Below are 17243 nucleotides of genomic sequence, written 5' to 3'. Positions count from 1 at the left end.
CGTTTATGGGACCAGTGATTGTGTGTGGGGAGGAGTAATGTCCTCTTAAACCCCGGCTGCTATTGGCAGGGTGCCTGTGCTCCACCAACCAATCCATTCTCTAATGGCTTTATCCAGTTCAGGGTCGCGGGAGAGCCAGAGTCTATCCCAGCAAGCAGCGGGCGCAAGGCAGAGTACACCCTGGACGGGACACCAGTCCATCACAGGACACACACTCACCCACACCAGGGCCAGTCCATCACAGGACACACACACACACACACACACACACATACTAACACTAGGGACGGTCAATCACAGGACACACACACACACACACCAGGGCTAGTCCATCACAGGACACACACACTCACACCAGGGCCAGTCCATCACAGGACACACACACACACCAGGGCTAGTCCATCACAGGACACACACACTCACACCAGGGCCAGTCCATCACAGGACACACACACACACCAGGGCTAGTCCATCACAGGACACACACACTCACACCAGGGCCAGTCCATCACAGGACACACACACACACACACACACACACACACACACACACACACACACACACACACACACACACACACGAGGGCTAGTCCATCACAGGACACACACACACACCAGGGCTAGTCCATCACAGGACACACACACTCACACCAGGGCCAGTCCATCACAGGACACACACACACACACACACACACACACACACACACGAGGGCTAGTCCATCACAGGACACACACACACACCAGGGCTAGTCCATCACAGGACACACACACTCACACCAGGGCCAGTCCATCACAGAACACACACAGACACACACACACATACTAACACTAGGGACGGTCAATCACAGGACACACACACTCACACCAGGGCCAGTCCATCACAGAACACACACAGACACACACACACATACTAACACTAGGGACGGTCAATCACAGGACACGCACACACACACCAGGGTGTGCCGTGCCTATTTCCCCAGAACCCACCAGCCTGTCTTTAGACTCTGAAACGAATCCTACATGAATGCAGGGAGAACACGCAGACTCCACCCAGACAGCACCCCCGGCACCGAACCCAGGGCCCCAGCGCCGCGAGGCCGCAGCGCCGCCCCCTGCGCCGCCCTCCCTCACCTGTAATCGCGGTCTGCCTTCGCTTCGCCGCGCCGGCCAGCTTGTCCGCCATCCGGGCTTTCGGCTCCTCCCCCGCCGGGGGCTCGGGCCCGGCAGTGCCTCCCGGATCGGGGGCCGGCGCCGCCGCCCCGCCCTCGGCCCGCCGGCCGCCCTGGACCGCGCGGCTCCGGTAGAAGGCGGGCACGTCCCGGCAGGGCAGCTCCTCCCACGCCAGGGCGCCCTCCGCCGGGCGGCCGCGCCGGAAGTCGAAGTTCCACCGCTGGGTGGCCCGCTGCAGGCCGGCGCGCAGCAGGCCCTGGAAGTCCCGCCGCAGCTGCTGGTGGTCCACGGGCCCGAAGAGGTTCCGGCGCGCCCCCCGGCCCGCCCGCAGCTTCGGCTCCTCCCCGTGCTGCCGCGCGTCGGGCGGGGCCCCCATCGCCGGCTCCCCGGGGCGACAGCCGGCCGGACGGGGCTCTCCACCTGCCACTCTTGCGCTACGGGCGCCGACAAAGTGCCGAAGAGCCGCGGCGCACGGACTGAAAAGGCCACAGAGAGGAAAAGGTGCTGGTTTAAACGGAGAGGGCGCTTCCTTTACACAAAGGGTGGTGGGGGCGTGGAACGAGCCGCCCAGCCATATTGTTAAAGCCGCTACCCTGGCTTCTCTCCGGACACAGCTGGGTGAGCTCCTCCAGTCAGGACAGGAGGCTCTTCTGTACACAGAGGGAGGTGGGGGTGTGGAACAGGCTGCCCAGCCCTGTGGTTGAAGCCGATACCCTGGCTTCTCTCCAGACGCAGCTGGGTGAGCTCCTCCAGTCAGGACAGGAGGCACGTCTTTACGCAAAGGGTAGTGGGGGTGGGGAACAAGCTGCCCAGCCCTGTGGTTGAAGCCGACACCCTGGCGTCTCTCCAGACACAGCTGGGTGAGCTCCTCCAGTCAGGACAGGAGGCACTACTGTACACAGAGGGGGGTGGGAGTGGGGAACAAGCTGCCCAGCCCTGTGGTTGAAGCCAGTACCCTGGCTTCTCTCCAGACACAGCTGGATGAGCTCCTCCAGTCAGGATAGGAGGCACCTCTTTACACTAAGGGTGTTGGGAGAGTGGAACAAGCCACATCTACCCAGCCATGTACTGAAGCCAGTACCCTGACTTCCTACAAGTTGTAGAGGATTTCCTAATAGTTGGGCACAGTTTTTATATAAATATTTTTTTTAAACTTAATGACTCATTGGAGTTTTATTACACCTGGCTTGTGCACTGAAAAATCTCTTTGCTGGTCACAGGTTGCCGACTCCTGCACTACAACACGCCTTTCTTTCAATAACAGTCTTCAATGTCTATCCACGCATTTTCTGACAGCTTCTTCCAATTCGGGGTCACAGGGGGAGCTGGCGCCTATCCCAGCAAGCAATGGGCACAAGGCAGGTCACACCCTGGACAGGACATCAGTGCACTGGGGTAAGTAATGCAATAGTTAAAAGGAAAACAGTCTATTAAGGTCTATTTATGGTTCAATTTGTAATTGAGTTGGTCAGACAGAACAAACTCCATCAGGTGAGGGGTCTCCCCAGGTACGCCTATTCTAATCTGCATTTTTTAGGCGTTTTGAACAGTTCGTTCGACTGGTCCTAACCCAGCAGACCCGTCAGTTAATGGGTCTCATTAGTTTGCCTGCCTGATCATTAAGAACTCATCGGGAAAGACACAGTAACTCCAGCGGAGAACCCACACACCTGTTGGTCCGTGTTCCTGCCGAGATCTCAAATGGATTCGAATCCAGATCTGAACTTCAGTTCAACTTCATTTCACAAGCTGCCTGATCCTTCTCCAAACATTCCCTAAAAATGAAATCGATTATTACGTTCAGGGAAACCCAGAGTTCAAACTTCTCCCAGTTACGGGTCAGATTTCACGACCGCTAACAAGTCCTACCAGTGTTGTCATTTTTTTACAAACCCCCGGTCAAAACACAAACCAGATGCACTAGCACCCCGTTTCTGAAAGCACTGCAAACAAGTTCAAATTTTTTGGTTTTCTTTTCTCTTAAACCAAGGGCCATCAACGGGATTGAGGCCAACAGAAAAAAAAGAAAAGTTCATAATGAATAATATGAATGGCAAATCACCTCTCCAGAGTGCTTGAGGTCCACCTGCTGCTGTCCCTGCTGTCAGCTGCACACTGGTTTAGAATTACAGGACAGGTTCTCCTTTGCTCCGAGAGCCTTATCTCCTTCCCTCATGCCCCACCTTGCAGTTTCCCTCTCCTCTATTGACTATTTGCCTCCTAAAAGCTGTTTCCCCGCCACTGGCCCAACGGCCAGCTCTCTAACAATGACCTGTGTTTGCTGACTCGACGGGCCTGTTCTGAATGGGGAGCTAGCAGAGCTGCCAGACCAGTCACAGAGCAGGGCTGAGGAAGGGAAGGTGTGCCAGCAGCCATATCACCCTGCAACTCACAACTGGCAGCCCCACTGAAGCTCAGCAGGTGGGAGCCTGGCCAGTACCTGGATGGGAGACCTCCTGGGAAAAACTAAGGCTGCTGCTGGGAGAGGTGTGAGTGGGGCCAGCAAGGGGCGCTCACCCTGCGGTCTGTGCTGGTCCTCATGCCCCAGTATAGTGACGGGGACACTAGACTGTAAAACAGGCGCCGTCCTTTGGATGAGACGTAAAAGGGAGGTCCTGACTCTCTGTGGTCATTAAAAATCCCAGGGTGTCTCTCGACAAGAGTAGGGGTGTAACCCCAGCGTCCTGGCCAAATTTTCTATTGGCCCTGACCAATCATGGCCTCCTAATAATCCCCCTCTGTGAATTGGCTTCATTACTCTGCTCTCCTCCCCACTGAGAGCTGGTGTGTGGGGAGCGTTCTGGCGCACTATGGCTGCCGTCGCATCATCCAGGTGGGGCTGCACACTGGTGGTGGTGGAGGGGATCCCCATTACCTGTAAAGCGCTTTGAGTGGAGTGTCCAGAAAAGCGCTATATAAGTCTAAGCAATTATTATTATTATTATTCAGCAGAAAAGCCACGTCTTTCTGACTTAAAGGGGAAACCGCAGTCCCAGTTTCTCAGACCGGTCCTTAAAATCTCGGTAACCAACTCACTGCCGGTATAGGAGAAAAAAAAAGTACAAATGTCGAATGGAGCACAAAATCGCGTACTTTGTGAAAGTACTGTAAGCTGCCGCAAAGCTCTGGTCTCTCCACGGGGCGAGAGGGGGAGTTAGTGGGAACTGTGAGGTGAGGCGGCCCTTCCTGCTCACTAGTCCCTGCACTGACTGGGCTACAGTGATGGACGAGTGGATAAGGACAGGTTGTGCAGCAGACGTTTCGCCACAGGAATGTTCCAACCTGATCTGCAGGCCGAGTTATCGAGGAAATTCCATTTATCGGCAAAACCATCTCGAAGCTGAGAGCGATAGCTCTGCTGGAGGAGAAGAGCTGGATTCACAAGCCTGCTTGTCTTACAAGGGTCGTTTCACCTCACCGGAGGTCTTGTTGCCTCGTTCCTACAGACTGCTAACTGGAGTCTGGGAAAATTGGCTCTTGGTGTGCCCTGTGATGGACTGGTTTCCCATCCAGGGAGTACCCTGCCTTGAGCCCATTGCCTGCTGGGATAGACTCCAGCTCCCCCCATTAACACTGCATTGGGAGAAGCAGTTGGAAAATAGACGGATTAGGCAGTTGGATTCCTCTAATTTGCATTTGTGGGACTGAAGTGGCCATCTGCACAGGGCAGCAGTGCAAGAGGAACTGAAGGACACTGGTATTCAAAATCGACGTACGGATACAACAACAACAACAACAAAACGACATCCTGACCGGCCTGCTTTTGTGTCCGTCCCAAAAAAACACACCTGAGAGGATATAGTATATAAATATTGAAATAACAGTGAAACAAGCAACAATTGCTTTTTCTATTCTAAATACGCAACGCGCTTTTTTCTAATCCAAACTACGGTTCCCCCCAGCCGGTTTCGGCTTCAGCAGAAACACAAGACCGCGCCAGGCAACCCCGTCACAGCAGATCAATAAATAAACAGGCGCACTCTTGCGTTTCTGCCCGGCTCAAATGTTCGCCCGTGTTTTTGTCTGCAGGAACTCCGCCGTGCGGCCAGGTTGAGCGCGTCTCCGGTTCCCCGCGCCGCCCGCGCCTCGCCGGACACCCCCTCGCCAGATGTCGCTACCACTCAGCCAGGAGCGGGGGTCCTCGTCTCTGGTGAAGCCTGTTTTCCCTCCAGATGGCTCGGTCGATGGCGGGTTTCGGCCCGGGGTTTTGAAACCTCTTTTCTGGCCGCGCAATCGCTGAGGCCAGCGCTGCGTTGGGCGGGAGAATTTAAAAGACCAACGAGTCTGCACGCCTGGACAGGGCTGGGGTATTTTTTTATTTATTTTTAAAAAAGGATCCCTCAATTTCCCTTCGGGATCCATAAAGTCCTATCCATCTATCCACGAAGGCTAGACACGGCCGCACTCTCGACAAATTAAAATATCCTCCGTAGATAGACTAGATCCCCGCTGTATTCTTGTACACATTTCGAAAACAGCACATGCTGAGAACCGAAACGAGCCCGTTCATGAGTATTCCTATGAGTTCCCACGCCCCTTCGCGAACACGCAGGTAACGCGAGCTGGTTTCGTCTTTCGCGACATAGGGAGTCATAGGTGTTGACAAGACTCACATTTGCATATACATACAGGCACATTCACACATATCATAGAAATATACATATATTCAAACATATACACATGCATATATACAAACACATAGACATGCATATACAGTATACAAACATGTAGACACATGCATATATACAGGCACATAGACATGTATATACAGTATACAAACACATAGACACATGCATATATACAGGCACATAGACATGTATATACAGTATACAAACACATAGACACATGCATATATACAGGCACAAAGACACATGCATATACTGTATACAAACACGTAGACACATGCATATATTCAAACATATAGACACATGCATATATACAAACACATAGACATGCATATACAGTAGACACATGCATATATACAGGCACATAGACATGTATATACAGTATACAAACACATAGACACATGCATATATACAGGCACATAGACATGTATATACAGTATACAAACACATAGACACATGCATATATACAGGCACAAAGACACATGCATATACTGTATACAAACACGTAGACACATGCATATATTCAAACATATAGACACATGCATATATACAAACACATAGACATGCATATACAGTAGACACATGCATATATACAAACACATAGACACATGCATATACTGTATACAAACACGTAGACACATGCATATATTCAAACACACAGACACATGCATATATACAAACACGTAGACACATGCATATATACAGGCACATAGACACAAACGCATAGATGCATGTACACCAACAGTATAAATAGTTCAGGTGGGGAGCTGCGTCAGCATGCGTCGGCTGCAAAGGAACAAGTTCAAGGTGTATTCCATTGCCGAGGAGAGGGGGAAGGAAACGCAACGTTTCGGCTGTGGAGCCTTTTCTCGGGTCACACAACTATGCAACAGGAGGCTACTCGGCGCGGCGGGTAAGTTTGGCGGCTAAAATGCTTAACATGTTCTCACACCGCCCCTGTGGCTCCTGGCCTAAAATCTCTCTCTCTCTCTCCGGTTTCTGTTACAACCCTGCGCGCCTCTTTCCAGAATATCGCGTACAAGCGCTCAGAAAAAATAAAGGTTTCTCCTTTTCTAACGCGCCCGGGTGACTTTCGAGACAGGGTATTTTTTTTTGCGGCCGTGGTATTGATCATGGTATTTTTGCGTCTCTGGTCACCCCGGAGGAGGGTCCACAACCAAAACGTTGTGTTTCTTTTCTCCCCTGTTCAGCGTGGAATAAACCGCTGCTGCTTCCTTCACTAGCTGTAGTAATCCGCTGTATTGACGCGATTTTTTTTTAACTCAAATATTCCAGCCCCCTTCTCAGACACACCCCTCGCCCTCCCTCCTCCTCCTCCTCCTCCGGTCACAGTTGTGTTGCTAGTAAGTTCAGTGGGCGCGGCGCAGCGCTCACATTACTACTACACACTGTATCAAAACAGGCTCTCGCTGGGCGAGTGGAACTGCCGGAGTGAACAACTCCCGAGTTGTTACAGGAAAAAAAAAAAACAAGACCCCGATAGTCCGGGTCGCCCTCTGAACGCGGAGCCCCCTCTGCGTTTCCCTCGGACGACCGGAGCGCAACTTTCTTGAGATGGGACAACGAGAGAGAGAGAGGGGGAGAGAAATCTTTCTGTCCACCTGAAACGCGCGTTTTCGCTAAAAAACAAAATCAGAAACGACCGTGATTTCGGGAAACCGCATCTCCTGACAGCGCCTGTCGGACTAACCGACCGAGAAACTGGGCCACAGGGCATCTGCCAGCCAGCAGGTCCAATCGAGCTGGCGGCTACACAACCCTGAATCCCCCCCTTTAATTTAGTTGTTTTTACTCGTTTAGAACATGTTATGGAGACAGATCCCGAGAGTCCTGACTTACCATCCGCTTCCAAAATAATCCCAAAGCGTAAAAAGTCACGATTCACAGGCTACCTGCGCCCACGGAGGTAGGGGTGGGCGGCGGCGGCGGCGGCGGCTGACAGTCCCGGTGTCCCGGGGATACTCCCGGTGTCTCCCCGCTCAGCTCCGCGCGGGGGTCCTGATCGCTCCTTCTCCGCTCTCGCTCCTGTTTGTTGTGAATCCTGGCTCCGGGTGGGGCGTCCCAGTGACTGGGGAGGCACGCACGTGACACACACTCACACCAGGGCCAGCCCATCACAGAACACACACACACACACCAGGGCCAGCCCATCACAGAACACACACACACACCAGGGCCAGTCCCATCACAGGACACACACACACTCACACCAGGGCCAGCCCATCACAGAACACACACATACACACACACTCACACCAGGGCCAGCCCATCACAGGACACACACACACTCACACCAGGGCCAGCCCATCACAGAACACACACATACACACACACTCACACCAGGGCCAGTCCATCACAGGACACACACACAGACACTCACTCACACCAGGGCCAGTCCCATCACAGGACACACACACTCACACCAGGGCCAGTCCATCACAGGACACACACACACTCACACCAGGGCCAGTCCATCACAGAACACACACACACACACACACACACACCAGGGCCAGTCCATCACAGGATACACACACACACCAGGGCCAGCCCCTCAGAGGACACACACACTCACACCAGGACGTCCATCACAGGACACACACACACACACACACCAGGGCCAGTCCATCACAGGACACACACACTCACACCAGGGCCAGTCCATCACAGGACACACACACACTCACACCAGGGCCAGTCCATCACAGGACACACACACACACACACACACACCAGGGCCAGTCCATCACAGGATACATACACACACCAGGGCCAGCCCCTCAGAGGACACACACACACTCACACCAGGGCCAGTCCATCACAGGACACACACACACACCAGGGCCAGCCCCTCAGAGGACACACACACACTCACACCAGGGCCAGTCCATCACAGGACACACACACTCACACCAGGGCCAGTCCATCACAGGACACACACACTCACACCAGGGCCAGTCCATCACAGGACACACACACACACCAGGGCCAGTCCATCACAGAACACACACACACACACACACACACACACACACACCAGGGCCAGTCCATCACAGGATACACACACACACCAGGGCCAGCCCCTCAGAGGACACACACACACTCACACCAGGACGTCCATCACAGGACACACACTCACACCAGGGCCAGTCCATCACAGCGTACACACACACACACTCACACCAGGGCCAGTCCATCACAGGACACACACACACACACTCACACCAGGGCCAGTCCATCACAGGACACACACACACACTCACACACACACACACACTCACACCAGGGCCAGTCCATCACAGGATACACACACACACCAGGGCCAGCCCCTCAGAGGACACACACACACTCACACCAGGACGTCCATCACAGGACACACACACACACACACACACCACCAGGGCCAGTCCATCACAGGACACACACACACTCTCACCAGGGCCAGTCCATCACAGGACACACACACACACACACTCACACCTCTGCCCCGTGGGATGTGACCTCGCGAAATCCTGCGGGTGGGAGTCTGCAGCCCTGCCGGCCCGTCTCTCTGCGGAGACGAAGTCACAGCAGTCATGGCCGGCCGTGGGGGGGAGAAGAGAATCGACATCTTCTGCGCGCTAAACAATTGCAAATGTTTTTTTAATGAAATAAAAATTAAGGGGAGCGGCGCTAACAAGCGTTTCTTTTTTATTTTATCGCCAAGCACGCACGTCAAAAGCTCTGCCCACCCCCCAATATAAACGTACAGATCGCACGACCTCCCTGACAGAATCACACCTCCGGACCACACAGCTGAACCCGGGTTAAGACCTCGAATCGCCGCGTCGACAGTGCGTTCAAGATCAGACCTGAGACCAAGATGCAAAAACACAATAACAACAACAACAACAACAACAACAACAACAACAACAACAACAGACTTTCTCCCATCTCCTCTGGGTGGGGTGGCGCTCGTGTGTTAACGCGAGCAGGGGGCACGTTTGTGTGTCTTCGCGCATTTTCATTTCTCACACCCGCGGCTTTCTTTATTTGTATTTTAAAAAGGAGAGGGGGATGTCTGTGTTTTAATTGTGTGTGTGTGTGACTACCTGACCACGGGGTTACAAGCAAGAGGCGGAAACAACACGCACCCCGACAGCGCCACCGCTGGACACCCGCTGCCAGAAACACGTTCATTCATGCGCTCAGAAGTAGGTCAGATTGGCAGGTCGCCCTCTTACCTACCCCCACTGCTGACACAATCCCAGCCTCCCCTCCGGCACCCCCCCACCCCGGGTCACGTGGACTGGCAACGTGCGCGGTCTCTCGCGCTGGCCCGGGGTCCAGAGTCCCCCCGGGCACGCGCGGGAGAGACCCCTTTATTGACCGAACTCGTCTTTCTCACGCTCGGAACTTCGGGAGCCCCCAAAAAACCCCCGCCCCCCACTCACATACACACACATACACACCCACTGAATAATATGCCCAAAACTGAAAAGAAGAAAGCTGAGAATAGTTGTTTTTTTTTCTGCAAACTGAAAAGCTTTTGCATAATCCATCCGTTTTTCTAACTGCAGCTTTCAATTCAGGGTCACGAGGGAACCAGAGCCTAGCCCAGCAGGTAACCTGCACAAGGCAGGAACCAAACTGGACAGGACACCAGTCCATCACAGGACACACACACACACCAGGGCCAGTCCATCACAGGACACACACACACACCAGGGCCAGTCCATCACAGGACACACACAGACACACACACACTCACACCAGGGCCAGTCCATCACAGGACACACACACACACACACCAGGGTCAGTCCATCACAGGACACACACACTCACACCAGGGCCAGTCCATCACAGGATATACACACACACACACACACACACACACACACACGCACACACCAGGGTCAGTCCATCACAGGACACACACACACCAGGGCCAGTCCATCACAGGACACACACACACACACACACACACCAGGGCCAGTCCATCACAGGACACACACACACACACGCACGCATACACACACACACACCAGGGCCAGTCCATCACAGGACACACACACACACATCAGGGCCAGTCCATCACAGGACACACACACACACCAGGGCCAGTCCATCACAGGACACAAACACACACACACACACTCACACCAGGGCCAGTGTTCCAAGAAGCCCATTAACCCACCAGCATGTCTTTGGACTGCGGGAGGAAACCCACCCAAACATAGGGAGAACATGCAAACTCCACACAGACAGGACCCCAGCGCTGGGAGATAGCAATGCTGACCCCTGTGCCACCCTTGACATTTTCATTTGTCCTTTAGTGTTCCAGTTGCTGTGCCTCACAGGTTTATTAGTAAGTTTGCCCCAGACATGGGTAGCCTCGTCTCTGATGCGCCCTCAGAGTACAGCATTTTACTTAAAGAAGTAAAAATGACCGTTTGAGAACTTCACGCCCAGGAATTGGAACTGTGGGAAGAAAACTGTCATAAAACAGAAGGCACTTTTAAAATGTTTTCAATGACAGCCGAGATAACATGGAGACGAGGGTCTAACAAAGGGGCTCCTTTACTGCTGCTGTATTTTGTTGTTTCAAGGTGGGGAGAGACTTCAGCAGAACCATATCTTGATTATTAGAAATCTTTGATGTCGTGTCAGGGCCGGCCTTGGGACTGATAATGCACTTACAAGATAATAAACAGTCATAACACACAGGATACATGTAGAACACACAACGCATACTATAGGAGAATGCGTTTTCTGATGCAGAAGGATCATGAATAAAACCTCTTGTTTATCGACGTTTTCTCTATAGATTTTGTCAGCGAGGCTTAATCTAAGTACTCTCAATGCACGGTGTATTATTCCTGTACATAAACCAGTAAACCGGGCCTTACTGTAATAAACCAGTACACCCTGGCTCCTCTAAAACTGTCCGACGGTGTACTTCAGCCAGGTCTGGACTCCCTGAGCTGAGCCATCTGCCTGAATCCTGTACTGGGATGGACAGGAGCACCTTCACCTGGGTACCTCCTGATGACCTCTTCATCTTTCTGCCTGGGTTACACACGCTGGGCCTCATCTGCACATGGAAGCAGGGAAGACGTGTTGTTGAGCCTGCGGGAGTCTTCTGAAACACACAAAGCCTCAATAACAGTAGGGGCCAGTGAGGACTTGTAGTAGTAGTAGCAGAAGTATTGTTTTAGTAGTAACAATAGCTGTAGACATAGCAGCCCCACTCGCAGTTGTATGAGCATCAGTACTAGTAGCTGTACTAGCTGTAGTTGCAGCAGTAACTGGAGTAGAAGCTGTAGCAGAGTTAGCAGTAGGAGTGACATTAGCAGCAGTAGCAGAAGCTGCAGTAGCATCACTAGTAAGAGTAGTAATAGCAGTAGTAGTAGCAGTAGTAATAGCAGTAGCAGTAGTAGTAGTTGCAGTAGTAGAAGCTGTAGTAGCATCAGTAGTAAGAGTAGTAGTAGTAGTAGTAGCAGTAATAGCAGTAGTAACAACAGTAGCAGCAGCAGTAGCAGTAGTAGCAGTAACAACAGTAGTAGTTGCAGTAGTAGAAGCTGTAGTAGCATCAGTAGTAAGAGTAGTAGTAGCAGTAGTAGCAGTAGTAACAGGAGTTGCAGTAGTAGTAGTTGCAGTAGTAGAAGCTGTGGTAGCATCACTAGTAAGAGTAGTAGCATCAGTAGTAAGAGTAGTAGCAGCAGTAATAGCAGTAGTAACAGCAGTTGCAGTAGTAGTAGTTGCCGTAGTAGAAGCTGTAGTAGCATCACTAGTGAGAGTAGTAGCATCAGTAGTAAGAGTAGTAGTAGCAGTAATAGCAGTAGTAACAGCAGTTGCAGTAGTAGTAGTTGCCGTAGTAGAAGCTGTAGTAGCATCACTAGTAAGAGTAGTAGTAGCAGTAGTCGCAGTAATAGCAGTAGTAACAATAGTAGCAGCAGCAATAGCAGTAGTAGCAGTAACAATAGTAGTAGTTGCAGTAGTAGAAGCTGTAGTAGCATCAGTAGTAAGAGTAGTAGTAGCAGTAGTAGCAGTAGTAACAGGAGTTGCAGTAGTAGTAGTTGCAGTAGTAGAAGCTGTAGTAGCATCACTAGTAAGAGTAGTAGCATCAGTAGTAAGAGTAGTAGTAGCAGTAGTAGCAGTAATAGCCGTAGTAACAACAGTAGCAGCAGCAATAGCAGTAGTAGCAGTAACAACAGTAGTAGTTGCAGTAGTAGAAGCTGTAGTAGAATCAGTAGTAAGAGTAGTAGTAGCAGTAGTAGAAGCTGTAGTAGAATCAGTAGTAAGAGTAGTAGTAGCAGTAGTAGAAGCTGTAGTAGAATCAGTAGTAAGAGTAGTAGTAGCAGCAGTAATAGTAGTAGAAGCTGTATTAGCAGTAACAGCAGTAGCAGCAGCAATAGCAGTAGTAGCAGTAACAACAGTAGTAGTCTCAGTAGCAGAGTTAGTAGCAGTAGTAGCAGCAGAGATGGCAGTAGTAGTGGTGGCAGTAGCAGTGTAATAATTGGTCATTTTTCTGTGGTAGCATTAATAATTTGAACAGCAGGAGAAAGCGCTCCTGATGAGGTCACCTGGGTCACCCCCGCAGTGCAGACACCGATAGCAGTGATGCTGTCCTCTGTTCAGCGCAGGGGGGTGGGGGGATAAGACACACAGGAGACAGCAGGACCGTCTCTGCGGGTCAGGGATCCAGCGCCAAATTGATTTGCACCGCCATCAGATTGCTGGCAACCCTGGATTCCTCCCAAAAAACATCTGGGTGAGACGCTCGGATCAATTAACCACTGACAGGCCAGACAGCCTCGTGTCTGCCACCGGTTTGTTATGATGCAGGGCACAGAGCACACCGGCAGCCACGCTGGCCCATAACCCAGTGAAATGGGGCCTGAGGCAGAGAAAAAGGCCATTTCTACCAGCATAAGAGACGAGCTGTAGGTTAAAGGCGATATGAGGCTGGATCTGGGACCAGACTCTGGGATGACGTGACATTCCCTTGAACTGATGAGAAAGTTTTGCAGTCACACGTTGGCAAAGAACCCACAATGCATTGCAGCAATCGGTGCCCTACAGGCCCCGGGTTCAATTCCGGACCCGGGGTGCCGTCTGTGTGGAGTTCGCATGTTCTCCCCGGGTTTGTGTGGGTTTTCATCTGGGTGCTCTGGTTTCCTTCCACCATCTTAAAACATGCTGGTGGGTTAACTGGGTTCTGGGAAAAATTGGCCCTGGTGTGTGTGTGTCCTGTGATGGACTGGCCCTGGTGTGAGTGTGTGTGTGTCTGTGTGTATCCTGTGATGGACTGACCCTGGTGTGTGTCTGTGTGTGTCCTGTGATGGACTGGCCCTGGTGTGAGTGTGTGTGTGTCTGTGTGTGTCCTGTGATGGACTGGCCCTGGTGTGAGTGTGTGTGTGTGTCCTGTGATGGACTGGCCCTGGTGTGAGTGTGTGTGTGTCTGTGTGTGTCCTGTGATGGACTGGCCCTGGTGTGTGTCTGTGTGTGTCCTGTGATGGACTGGCCCTGGTGTGAGTGTGTGTGTGTCTGTGTGTGTCCTGTGACGGACTGGCCCTGGTGTGTGTGTGTGTCCTGTGATGGACTGGCCCTGGTGTGAGTGTGTGTGTGTGTCCTGTGTTGGACTGGCCCTGGTGTGAGTGTGTGTGTGTGTCCTGTGACGGACTGGCCCTGGTGTGTCTGTGTCTGTGATGGACTGGCCCTGGTGTGTGTGTGTGTGTCCTGTGATGGACTGTCCAGGGTGTTTCCTGTCTTGAGCCTGTTGTTTGCTGGGATAGGCCCTGTTTCCCCCACGACCCTGAATTGGTTAGAAAATGGATGGATGTACTTCAACCTGAAGGCATTTTCTCCGGTATTTGCAAAACAGTTCCAACTCTTCTCCCCTGAGAGACATGTGTTAAAAACCGAGTTCCCAGCGTGAAGCCCACTCTAGTCTCTCACACCTCTGCAAGATCCCAGAGGCATGAGGCAATGAGAGCGACTCATGCCGAGGTTATGCGTCTCCGTGGTCAGATGTTTGCGGTGTTGTCGCCCTCATTGACCTTTTATCCCACAGCAGAAGGGCGATGCGCTCCCCCTAGTGGCCACGTCGGGAAGTGCGGGAGGGGACATTGGCTGCCTCGCTAACCAGCGATTGCAAAAACCAAATAATTGCTGAACACACATGGTCCTGCATTATCAATCACGCCTTGAAGCGCCAAACACAGTGAGCTGCTGTTCCGAAGCCAGCGGTGTCTATCTGTAGTGATCGGTGTGCAATTAATTAAGTCAATCCATTTTATAACACACCAGAGCCAGCATGTCTTTGGACTGTGGGAGCAAACCCACGCAAACCCACCTCAGCAGCCCTCCCCTGACGAAACACAAATCAGAGATCTCACGCGTAATCGACCTGCATTTAAAGTCTGAGGCGAGCGGACACTTTACGCTAAGGTAGGTGGGAGTGTGGAACAGGCTGCCCCAGGCGCGGTGTCGGAGCCAGAACTAGCTGCCACCTGGCCTGTCCGGGCTGCAGGCTGAATCGCGCTCTCGGGAGGGCAGCCCCTACGTATGCACGGACGCTGAAGTTTAAACTGGGGGGGAGGGACGAAATATCGTCTTATTTCTCGGGTTTTTCGGGAAGGTCAGTTAATATACGTCAAGTAGAAACAATATCCAAAACAGAAAAGTGAACAAAAAAACTTCAGAACAATATGTTACTAGAGATCATTAAGACACTTAATTGAACAGATCGAGAGTTCTATCAGTTGTGGTTTTTGCCTTGTTGTTTTTATATATTTTGTATGGAGTTTAAATAGTATTGCGTTGTTACGCCTTCTTATCAGCATTAAAGGAGGGAGAAGGATTAATAATAATAATAATAATAATAATTGCTTACACTTATATAGCGCTTTTTCTGGACACTCCACTCAAAGCGCTTTACAGGTAATGGGGATCCCCTCCACCACCACCAGTGTGCAGCCCCACCTGGATGATGCGACGGCAGCCATAGTGCGCCAGAACGCTCCCCACACACCAGCTATCAGTGGGGAGGAGAGCAGAGTAATGAAGCCAATTTATAGAGGGGGATTATTAGGAGGCCATGATTGGTGAGGGCCAATGGGAAATTTGGCCAGGATGCCAGGGTTACACCCCTACTCTTTTCGAGAAACACCCTGGGATTTTTAATGACCACAGAGAGTCAGGAACTCGGTTTTACGTCTCATCCGAAGGACGGCGCCTGTTTACAGTCTAGTGTCCCCGTCACTATACTGAGGCATTAGGACCCACATGAGCCGCAGGGTGAGAGGATTGGACCTCTTTGTCTGGTGATGTGATATCTACCCACTATTGCTAACAGATTAACTGCAGATAAATGTTCTTTTTTTCATATTCCGCTTAGCGCAGTCCAACATAATGTCAAACTCCTCAAATCTAACATGGAAATGCTTCAAGTCAGTCAGCAAAGTCTGTCCGAGGACACTTTGTGTATACAGTATACAGGCAGCACATCAGTATGTGCAGAATTTCTTTTCCAGGAAACTATTTTTTTTCCCCAAACTTTTATTGAACATAAAATTAAAAAAAAACAAAACAAGAAGAAAGCGTATGCAGGAAAGATAAGTGAACAATAAAATCACGAAACACTCCACTGCTTCAGGGAATTACACACCAGGACACTCGAAATTCACAGTTGTCTTTGGAATGCAATATTTTTTTGCACCACAGAAAGAATCTGTGTACACCGTGCTTCATTCCTGCCTGTATATCCTTCTGGGACGCAATGTTTGAAAATACTAACTGGAAAATGGGTCTGAACTGATACGGCCTTGCAGAACAACATTTACAATCCTTATCGTGTTAAACGAGCACTTTTTTGATTCAGAGATGAACAAAAGATTTATGTGTGGTTTGTGAGGCTGGAAAAGAAACTCTCACATTTATTTGTTACCTGTTATTCTGGATAGACTTGGCAAACTTGATCATTAAACATTTAAAATACGAATGTTAGATTCAAGGAGTTACACTTTGTGACCGGTAATATGGAGAAAGCTTAGTTAAAATATAGTCATCTGTCAGTAATTGTGGGTAGATGTTTTCACAAATAAAAAAGTATGCAAAAGTTTAATTTATCGTGCTTTCTTTTGTTCGATTATCTTGTTTTTTTAAATATCTTTTCTCCCGTCGCTGTTTTTCTTGATGTTCGGTGAAAAAGTTTGGAAAAATTATACATGGAACCTCTTTTTTTTCACGCTATACTTATAACCATTAACAAAATCACAGGCACCGTTCACTGACATTGAACCAAACAAAAAAGTGTTAATAATTTGTCATTCTCATGTCGTAATTGTCTCACTTGTATAATAATACCAACACGGCATGAGAATTTCGCGCCGGCTTGCAGGAGGAACTGACGTCAGGCTGGCGCGTGCAGCCGGCGAGCCTCGC

General features: G+C 50.8%; 1 protein-coding gene across 2 annotated transcripts in view; it reads right to left on the bottom strand.

The window, feature by feature from the left end:
* Nucleotides 1-7871, bottom strand: part of LOC138240791 (cyclin-dependent kinase inhibitor 1-like) — a 9378-nt gene extending 1507 nt beyond the window's left edge. The window contains exons 1-3 of one of the 2 annotated variants that reach the window (XM_069192017.1): nucleotides 7656-7871; nucleotides 2841-2945; nucleotides 1132-1646 (exon numbers count right to left, since the gene is read on the bottom strand). In XM_069192017.1, coding sequence (XP_069048118.1) covers nucleotides 1132-1546 — 415 coding nt within the window. In that variant the 5' untranslated portion in view covers nucleotides 1547-1646; nucleotides 2841-2945; nucleotides 7656-7871. The remainder of the gene's footprint in view (nucleotides 1-1131; nucleotides 1647-2840; nucleotides 2946-7655) is intronic. The other variant, XM_069192018.1, reaches the window with a different exon arrangement.
* Between the last annotated feature and the right edge of the window lie 9372 nt (nucleotides 7872-17243).

The sequence above is a fragment of the Lepisosteus oculatus genome, chromosome 7 (assembly GCF_040954835.1).
Source record: "Lepisosteus oculatus isolate fLepOcu1 chromosome 7, fLepOcu1.hap2, whole genome shotgun sequence".
Taxonomy (NCBI): Eukaryota; Metazoa; Chordata; class Actinopteri; order Semionotiformes; family Lepisosteidae; genus Lepisosteus; species Lepisosteus oculatus.
The sequence above is the reverse complement of the archived record's forward strand: the minus strand, read 5'-3'. Positions and strand labels throughout refer to the sequence as shown.